This window comes from Seriola lalandi, unplaced genomic scaffold (assembly GCF_002814215.2).
Source record: "Seriola lalandi dorsalis isolate HSWRI2012SDOR001 ecotype SW California unplaced genomic scaffold, Sedor1 jcf7180002054933, whole genome shotgun sequence".
Lineage (NCBI taxonomy): Eukaryota > Metazoa > Chordata > Actinopteri > Carangiformes > Carangidae > Seriola > Seriola lalandi.
Window position 1 is genome coordinate 4,284,272 of NW_019525485.1, and position 10,349 is coordinate 4,294,620.

Consider the following 10,349-nt stretch of genomic DNA (forward strand, 5'->3'; position numbering starts at 1 on the left):
TCACACACATGTCCCCAGGAACGTCTCAGTTCATCCCCAGGACTATCTACTTCTTGGTCCCTCCATGTGCAGGAGTGGTTTCAGACGTTTCTATGGATGTTTTCATTCACTGCTCTTGAGTCACCACTGGAATCCACTGACTGATTATAAACTGACATAAGCTGCTGATCTCAGTCGAGAGGAAACACCGATTCTACTAACTTCAACTACACGATTTCACTTTTTTTTCTTTAAACCATATCAATGTGTTTTTAATATTCATTAATCTGTTCATGAAGCACCAGTTCCTGATACTGAAGTATTCAGGAACATTTAAAGGTACCAGTGTGAAATTCAAATAAATCGGCATTGCAAAACATGGAATTATCTCACCTCCCTGGCGAAACACTGGAACCTGAAAAGGGGTTGCAACGCTGAATTTCTGACTAAATGACTTATAAGGAGGAAAAATCGTTGCTGCACGACTTTCATTTTATAATCATCACCCTAAACCTGACATTATCATTGAACGGTCTGCTGTAAGCTCTACCTCCCGTCTTATTTCTCCTCTGTCATTTTCCTCCTCTTCAGCCTATTTTTCAGGAGCTGGTCACAGTAGCTTGTTGAGGATTATTCTGGGGTGTATGATCCAAACACTAACTTGTGGTGGGGCCTGTGCAATTATACAGACCAGAATAGCACTCAGCCTGGTCCAGAAAGTCAGGGACCAACAGGGTAGCCTTTAATCAGCACAGGCCTCCGCTGCTGCACTGGGCTCGAGTGTGACACAAAGTCTAAGATGTGTGTTTTGTGTTGAGCAAGGGTGATCTCAGAGGGGGTCACGAGGAAACCAGGATCAGGAGACTGCATTTCTTGTAATTATTGAATTATGGGATTTTCCTCAAAAAAGTTTTCACGCGTGTGTGTGTGTGTGTGTGTGTGTGTGTGTGTGTGTGCTGCCGGCATGGAATTGGCTGGAACCTCCTGCAGAGAAATGAACTCTGAAAGCAGCTTCAGTTTGGCTGAAGCTGTGGTTTACAGCCCTTTGATGGTGAATGAATGTGTGTGTATGTGTGTGTGCATGTGTGTGTATGTTGCCTTTCCATGGTTGATGGTGGAGTGTGTGTTTTTATGTGTTTGTGGTATGTTACCTCCTAAAACGTCTGTTGTAAAAATGTGTGTGCGTGGCTGCTGTTTCACATCAGCATGTTGGTTTATGTTCATGTATATGTTATGTTTATGCATCTGCATGTGTTTTATGTGTTCATACATGAGTACACATGTACGTGTGTGTGTGCAACGTCAGTGAAGACCACATTAAATTTCTAAAATTGTGAGCATGTTTGTGAAAAATAGAAAGCAGGACTTAATCCAACTCGCTTGGTGATCCAAGTACTTCAAATGCGGCTTTTCCCATGGGGATTGTGTGTGTGTGTGTGTGTGTGAGAGTGTAAGAGGGGAAGAAAGTCAGCCAGACAGAGAGAGAGAGGGAGAGAGATGTTGAGTGATGGCGCATGCTAGCCAGTTATCCTTCTCTCGTTCCTCATTAAAATGGTGCAGGTGCATCAGTAAAGCTTCAAATCTACCCACACACACACACACACACACACACACACACACACACACACACACACACACACACACACACACACACAATAACACACATATACACACACAGGGCATATGCTAACCTGATTAACACAAACATTAGGCTAACATTAGTGCAGCCTCCTTCAGAGAAACACCCCCGAACCAGCTGCTCTGTCTGTCTCACCTTCCTCTATATGCACAAACTGGCACCTCAGCCTCCTATAGTCTCTCTCTCCAATTCATCATCTTCATAAAAACACATTTTTAACAGTTCATTTGAAAAAGTGTCTCATTAACTGGACAGCACAGAGCGGGGAGATGTGATGAGACGGGACGCATGAGATGGGAACAAAGAAACAAAGCTTGATGAAGGAAGTGGAAGTGAAAGCCTCATGTGTTCCACAGGTCCCTTGTTCTGTCCTCTCCAAAAATCACAAGGCGCTCCAGCTGACTAACTAATTAACTCTCTAACCAGCAAACCAACATTAGCAGTGCACCTTTCCAATGGTGGCTGTTTACCAAACTAAGATGCAACAAAAGACCCACAGTGTGTCCATGCTTGTGCGGAGTCAAATCTAATGATTTGATTGGCTGTATGTGCAGAAGTTCTGGCTGGTTATTGCACAGACAAGGGGACACAGCCAAGAAACCAAAAGCTATCAAATATAAATGCATTCTTTTTGGTACCGATTCTCTCTCAAAGAGAGCAGAGGAAGAGTTTTAATATCATACTCAAGGACACTCCAGCAGGGCAGGTGCTTGCTTCAGTCTTTCTAACCACGGGGACCACCTGAGCTCCATTTTACCACCTGATTTTACCACCACTTCTTTCTCCTCCTCCTCCCTCGCTCCATTCCTTCAGTCGTTTATGTCAATGCATCCGTGTGTCTGTCAGTTCCTCCATCCCATCTGTCTCCTCCTCGTGCCAATCCAGCTCCCCCTGTTAGATGTGCCATTTCTCATTTTCCCCCTAAGGCGCCTCTTTAAGTCTTTTTTTTTTTTATTTTGCTTCGATGCTGCTTTGTTGCTTTGTCATGTTCTCAGTTTCTCTCCCTTTTGTCCTCTCTCTCATAAACACGTGCTCTCTCTCTCTCTCCCCTTCTCACTTTGTGCTCCTCTCACTGGCTGCCTCGCTGCCACTCCCCTTCCCCTGTTTTCCCATTCCCCTCGTATTCTCTCCCTCGTTTACTCGCTCCCTCGTTCCTCTCTTCCATTTCTCTCCCTCGGGTCCGCCTCTTGTCTTTGAAAGCAGCTTTCTGCTGGGCTACACTACTTTTGTGGCAGCTTCTCCCACAGTAGGCACACAGCGGGACTAGCCTGCCAGCACATCCATTACACCTGTGCTCTGTGTGAGTGTGTGTCTTGGGCGAGGGAGACGGGATGAGTCTGAAGAGAGCAGAGGGTTTGCGGTAAAAGGAGGCGATGGTCAGTCACCAGGGCACAGTGGGCGCCAGCTAAACCAGTAAACAAAACTAAATATCAATATCTAACCACAAAGGGCGTGCGGACACATTTCAAAGTGTGTTACCACCCCATTTGTAAATGTGCTGTTTACAATAACTTTCTGACTTTCTTTCTAACGCTGAAATCGCGGTTTTCAGTCAGTGCAAGTTCACAGATGAATACGTGCGCATTCATTAGGGCTGGGGGCGCAAAAAACCATCCGGGCTTTTGCCTGTGGGCATGAAGCACCCCGCACAGATCACCAGCGCCTGCATGTGTGTGTGTGTGTGTGTGTGTGTAGGCCATCTATCACCGTGACAGGCTGGTGCGTGTTTACTTAATGATGTGGGGGTTTATTTATGAAGTGATGGCCGACGTGTGGGAGGGAGAGAAAAAGTGAGAGAGGGGGAGAGATTGAGACAGCCTGAGGATGTGACATTAAAATATCATCAAGGTGATGGATGTCCGCACACACAACATTAGAGAGAAGTACAAAAAACAGCTGCGCAACGGATGACAAGTCGTATCTGGACTTGTGAGTGTCTCTCTCTCTGTGTGTCTTATAATGACTCCGAGTGTGTAGTTGTGTGTGTGGTTTTCTGTGACTTCTGTGTTCATTAAGGCGTCACATGCTGCCAGTGTTGTTTACGATTCACAGGGTAATGAGTTGAAGATAAGATGCATGAGTTCGTGTGTGTGTGTGTGTGTGTGTGTGTGTGTGTGTGTGTGTGTGTGTGTGTGTGTGTGTGAGCTCCTCCCATACTGTGAGCTTGTGTGTCTTTGTCACACTGGGTAAACAAGATTCTGGTTTATGGTGGCTTCTCTCATTTCAGCTGACCATGTTATGCATGTTTAGCTGCTATAATACACATGAAGAAGACTTTCATTATAATAAACATGTAATGACATGCAATCAGGACTGGAGGACACAAAGACACATGGTGTAGTTGATATTGACTGGAGGTGAATGAGTGATCCTGGTCAGTGTGTCAGCTGTAGACAGTGGGATGTCCGATAACAACCACTAGGGGGCAAATGGGCCAACAGTGAATGAATGAAAGAATGAAACCATGAATATATGAGTGGGATAATTTGGTGTTTTCCTTCAGGGTAAAAAAAAACCCACAGAACCCTCAAGGAACCTTTAAAGATGAATGACACTGTGTTCAGAAATTCATAATAGAAAAACAGTCAAATGACTGGAAAGATAATCAACATCCTTCTATTTGGCAGATAATGTAAACATCTGGAACTGAACATAATTTCAAAGGGAACTCCACAAGTTTTATACATGAAGATCAGCCACGAGCAGAAGCACTCAGCCTGTGAAATCAGTTGGATACGGTTTCTGTCAAGTCTGAGAAAATAACCCGATATAGTGGTCCTTTTGCACTTGATCCAAAAGAGACTCACAGAAAATCAAAGTGTGTAGACTCATTTTCCAAGAGACAGCCCCAATCTAAAAGGAACCAGAAGCCTGTCAGCCCCGGTTCGAATACAACCATGGACAGTAAGATCTGATTCAGAATGCAGTCGCTCCGAACAAACCTAATTGAGAGAGAACAAACACTGGCGGCAGTAGGATGCCGCTAGTTAAGCAGCTGCGGTGAAAGACAGAGGCGATGTGTCATTTTTCTACTGCACTGATACGATCAGAGCTTAAGGCTCTTCCTCTGAGCTCCACGTGTGTATTAGACATATAAGCTCATGACCCACGGCAATCCCACAGGACCTTACCTGACCCGATTAGACGATATATAGTTTGGACTTATTCCAGTTTGTGCCCCAGGTCAGTTCTGCGGTAGTAGAAACTGAGCGGACCTCTAAAGACCTCTATTCTGAAAGTATCTGAGCAAATAACCCCCAGTCTGTGCAGTTGAAAAGATATTACCGGCTGCATTATGGGAAATGTAGGATCCAACATTTATGGACCTTTAGAGATTAAAAAACAGGATATCTCGCCCTCTCACTGGAGAGTCTCTTTCAAAAGTGAAATTGAAAGTGGAATAATTCAAATATGGTTGTAATTTATTCAACTATTGAGTTAAAACTCCATCAAGATCAGTCTCTATAACAACGATGTGGTGTCTCATCTCAAAAGTCATTCCCGACTTGCCTTATAGAACAAAGTCTATAAAAAGAGACGGCTCATGTACTTTTACAGCTTAATTGGCCATCAAGACATTACAGAGAGCCTATCATTAGCATATAGGGAAAACAGACAGAGAGAGAGGGACAGTTTGATTGTCATAATTACAAGTGTGACCTATCCACAGACAGGGAACACGGGCGATGGGTCAAATTAGAGACAGATAGACAGACAAGAGACACAGGGGGAGAGGGGTCAGAGGAAAGAAATGAGAAAGGGACATGAAGTTCTCTCTAAAGACCAGATTCAGCTGTGCACACACACACACACACACACACACACACACAAACACACACACACACACACACACACACAAGCTAAAAGCCAGCGACACACACACCCACACAGACATCTCCACCTCTACATGTAGATCGGTGACCGCCGAGAGAATACGCAGGGACATAAATAGATATCTCAGACTTTTATCCCCGCTTTTGTTTATGTCAGCTTAGGTTAGTGTGTTTCCCAACATCCTCTCGCTCAGCCGAGCAATTGGAGACACACACACACACACTCATCTTCTCTTTCAAACGCAGAGAAACCACTCAGAGAGGAAGAACGGCGCTCCTGGCCTTGTGTGGAGAGCTCGGTAAAAACCTTTTTAACCATTCAAGGCCGCAGAAATGGCTGAGCATGAAAAGAGCAGCGCGGCGTGGTGATGGTGGCGGTGGCGGCTAAAATGTTGATCACATAAGGCTGAAACGAGCGAGCGGGGCAGGCGCCGCGCTCAAGTGGTCTGCTTTTACGCTCCTCTCATGCCACACACGGGGGGGGGGGTAAATGTGTGAGTAATGTCCTGGTGAATCAAAAGGTGTTAACTCTGGTTTGTTTGCACCTGAATCTGAACCACCAACAAAATAAACAGCATTCAATTATGACTTCTTTTATTCCCACAGATGTTTTTTTTTTTTTTTAATCAGCATACTGAGGGAAGTTAAAGGAAACATTTAGATCAGCTTTAAAGGATTTCTGAGAGTGCTATAAATCATGTTTTTATTTCCTGGAAAAAGCTTCTTGGGTACCCTAAAAACTAAAGTAATTCTTGAAGAAATCTTGGAGGCTTACCACCACGTGTCAGAGATAAAAGTGTGCCCTTCTCATTTGAAGAGGCAGAGGATTCTGGGTAACACATGAACCTTAGCAGACATAAACAAACGTGAGGATAAAAGCTCAGACTGTGGTCAGAAGTCAGTCTATTCATGTCCCTGCTTATTCTCTTGGTGGTCATCTCTCTACAGGGTGTGTGTGCGTGCGTGTGTGTGTGTGTGTGTGTGTGTGTCTGTGTGTGTTTGTTTGTTTGTTTGTTGCACATGAGTCTTTTCTGTGCTTTTTTTAAATTTTCTTCATTTATGTCATTTACAGGACATCATATTACACCTGAACACTCAGAAACAATAGGTTTTACAAGCTTGTTATCAAACTCATCACACACACACATATATATATATATATTATATTGTTTGACTAAAAATATTCTTTCTGAGTCATTTGTGAGCCACCCTGCTGTGTTTTGACATTCCATTATCATCTCTTGTCTTTTTTTTGTACCTTCCCGGATGTTTTACTGTTTCAGTGTTTCTATTCTCACTGTGTACGTGTGTGAGTGTGTGTGTGTGATTGTGAGCGGGGTGTTTCATTATCAGGCTCCTCAGGAGAGGAACCCACCGCTGGTTTTTACCGTGGACACCGCTGTCTTTTTCGGGAGAAAAATAACAATCAGATCAGAGGTTGCGCCTCACACTCGCTGCGCTTTAATTGCATCAGAGTTTGGGTTCTGACTGAGTCACGGCGAACCGGGGCAGAAACACATGCTCCACAGGGACGTGTAATGAGTGACGAAGCCCTTCAGGCCTCAAAGAAAGCAAATGTGGCGTGTGTCTGTGAGCGCCTAATGAAGACTCAGGGCTTCATTGCTCAATAAACAGACTACAATAAGCGAGGAAGCGAGCACAGTAGGAGGCAGGTTGTGGTAGGTGATTTGGTATCGGCGAGGCCGTTGGTAAATCCATTCCATATTTCCCAGATGCCTCTGCTTCTCTCTTTGCTCAGTTGTGTCATTTAATGAAAAATAAATCTAGCTATGAGGAAACGGCCAGATTCAGTGATTCTGATTCAGATCAAAGTGTGATTTTCTGCATCCTTGGGCTCGCTATTAAAGAAATCCCATTTTAAAATGGCTGATAAATGGCTATTGATTTCCATGGCGAGTATGCTGAGTTCGGGAGTGTACGGAGGTAAATGAAATGATTCCTCAGGCTGGATCAATTCAGGTTCAGGGACATTTAGAAGTGCAGCTTGGTTAGGAGAGGCAGCTACAGTGAGTCATTTCAGACCATTGTTGCTCTTTACAAAACAAGAAAGAGAAAGAGGATAGTGCGAGTTAGGACCAGACAACACTATCAGAGGGGAAGAGGAAAAATGAGAAAGCGATAGGATAAGAGGGAAAGAAAGAGAGAAGGTTGAGGTATAGAGCTGAAAGAGAGGGTGGATGGAAATGTCACCGATCTAATAGATCTCTCCATAAACTAAATGAGCAGGAGAGCGGGCGCCGCCTCGGTGGCACACGGCACCTCAAAATGTTAACAAGAGAGCTGAAAATAGACCGAGAGAGGCACAGGGGAAAAACAAGCTGGGCAAACAGGAGCACTGGAGTGCTCTGGAGGCAAGTACACAAACACATGTATTCCCTTCATTTAACATTTTAATCTTTTAAACTCTCCTCTTGCAGCGGAACTCGTCACTGATAAGAATTTTTATGGATGTTCACACTTATTCCCCCCGATACTGAAAACCATTTCTGGCCTGCACTCTCACAGTCACGCACACACACTCACCCGGTGCGGGTCGTTCTCCAGGACTCTGCGTCGCGCGGCGTCTAGCTCCTCGTAGACCGGAGCGGCGCGGGGTGGCTGGTACTCCTTACGCAACCCCTGGTAACGGGGATCACTGCAGAGAAGACAGAGAGGAAGGTGTAAATGTAATGCCAAATGGACGGTGAAGCAACAATGTAGGTGGAAGAAGAACTGACATGAGTCTCATCATGGTGTTCACGTGGAGTTCTATGATTATTCCACGACTTTCCAAAAATAAGCGTCATGATCTAAAGACGTTCATTTTAAGGGATAAACAGTCCGATTTTCACCACAGCTGGGAAGGGAAAAGTGAAGAAAAAGGCAAGTGGAACATGATACATTCATCTTCATCCTTTGTTAAATCCACTTGTGTTCTTTGGTGACAACCCATGAAAGCGCAGGAAGACTGACAAGCAGACAGATAATATCCACAAAGTAGTGCCTCTGAGAAGACATCAGTGCCTGAACTGAACTTTCTACAGCTGACAGAGGAAACCAAGAGAGAAAAAAAAATAAATAAATAAATAACTGAACAGAAATGATATAAAAACATTTGATGGATGTGCCTTCTCACTTTAAAGTCACATAGAGCAATGGGGTGCTTTCTTGCTCTGAACCACAGTGTCAACACACAAATGATCCTGCTGAATCTGACCTTTGCAAAGAGACCAAAAGTTGAAAATGAAAAATATATCAGCTAAAGAGGAAGAAGGAAAAAAATGCCACCAACTGCCAGAGAAAAGATAAGAACTCTGGACAGAATGAGGACAAAACTTAAAGACATCATCATGCTCACTGGACCTTAATGCTAGATAAGCTACACACACCTCAGAGTACAAACCTGGGCACACATAAACAAGGATATGGATTCACACACATACACAGACACATATACACAAAAGGCAACGGACAAAAATCGTGCACCCGAGTGAGCACAATCCTTCAGGATGTGCAACCAAAGTGCGACATAGTGCTGTCGTTTATCTGTGTTTACTGGCTGCACTGGAAACAGGTATCTAATATTGACACTGATATGCTGTTCGTTTGCTATTTCGTCCTCGGGAGATTCATGCTGCATAAAAAATGAAAAAAAAATAAATAAAAAAAATGTAATACAGGGAGAAAAAGCAAACTTTCCATCCTGGCTCTGCATCTATGGAACCCAAATACCCATAACAAGCACACATAAGGAAGGCCTTTGTTGGACATATACAACACCCACACAGCCTTTATCAAACAGCCGCGGTGCCTTACATTCTAATGGCCTGACCTCCAGGCGGATATTGACCGAAAAAACGAGTGAAGGAAAGAGAGAGCGGGCGAGACACACAGACCAGATAGAGAAGTTCATTAGTGAAGTACATAGCTTCCATGTTTTAAGTCATCTCTTGTGACCGTGCCTTTAATTAGAAAATCTGGCTGCGACTCGGAGTGTATGTTTGTGTTTGTGAACACAACCTCGGGAATGTATAAAGGTGTGCGTTTCTGTGTGCGCAGTTAGTCCTTGTTATTTGGAATGTGGGAAACACTGACATTGTGCTTACGCCTGTGTATATGTTCCCTGATTCAATGCAGCCCGCCTTCTATCCGCCTCAGCGGGGACAGAGGGCTGAGTCATACACACTTCTGTGCCAGTGTGTTGATATGCAAAGTGTCGCTATCATTCTACACAGACGTGTGTGTGTTTGCGCGCTCATCGAGTCCCTGCCGACGCTCAGGGCACAATATTCAATCCTGATTTGCTGCCATGAGGAGAGAACTTTCCAAAAGTTTCTGTGCTGCTGCGAAACGCCAGTGCAGATGCTTCAGTTTTATAAAGATGGATATCTGAGGCGGCGTTAGGCCCAGTGCTGAGCTAATTGTTGCTTCTTGAGATTGGTTTAATGGCTGGTTTCAACATGCAGCTAATCAATACTAATCTCTGTTTCCCTCCCAAAGTGCTGCGTCCTGCAGGCAACCTTGCTGTTAAAGATATTCACACTTTATCTCTTGTATTACTTATTAATTCACTTATTACTTGCTTTTTTATTACTTACTTACCCTCTGCCGCCCACCAGCCCCTCTCCACTCACAAACAAACAAACAGACCCTCAGAGAATGAATGCACAGAGCCAAGTTAAGATTTTTTTTTTTCACGCCACCCCTCTTCTACCGAACCCATTAGCCAATCCCTGGGCCCGTAATTAGGGCTGCCATTTTGATTGAGCGTGCGTGTCGCTCTCCAAATGAAACAACACTGTAATTATCTCATTATGCCTTGGCCTCCATCACTGACAACGGCAAATATTATCATATTAATGGCTGAAGACGGAGGCTGATTCTGGATAAAACATTGG

General features: G+C 44.3%; 1 protein-coding gene across 1 annotated transcript in view; it reads right to left on the reverse strand.

The window, feature by feature from the left end:
• pard3ba (par-3 family cell polarity regulator beta a) overlaps window positions 1-10,349 on the reverse strand; it is a 143,371-nt gene that overhangs the window by 21,950 nt on the left and 111,072 nt on the right. Inside the window, exon 23 of the mRNA XM_023393326.2 lies at window positions 7,996-8,107. Coding sequence (XP_023249094.1) covers window positions 7,996-8,107 — 112 coding nt within the window. The remainder of the gene's footprint in view (window positions 1-7,995; window positions 8,108-10,349) is intronic.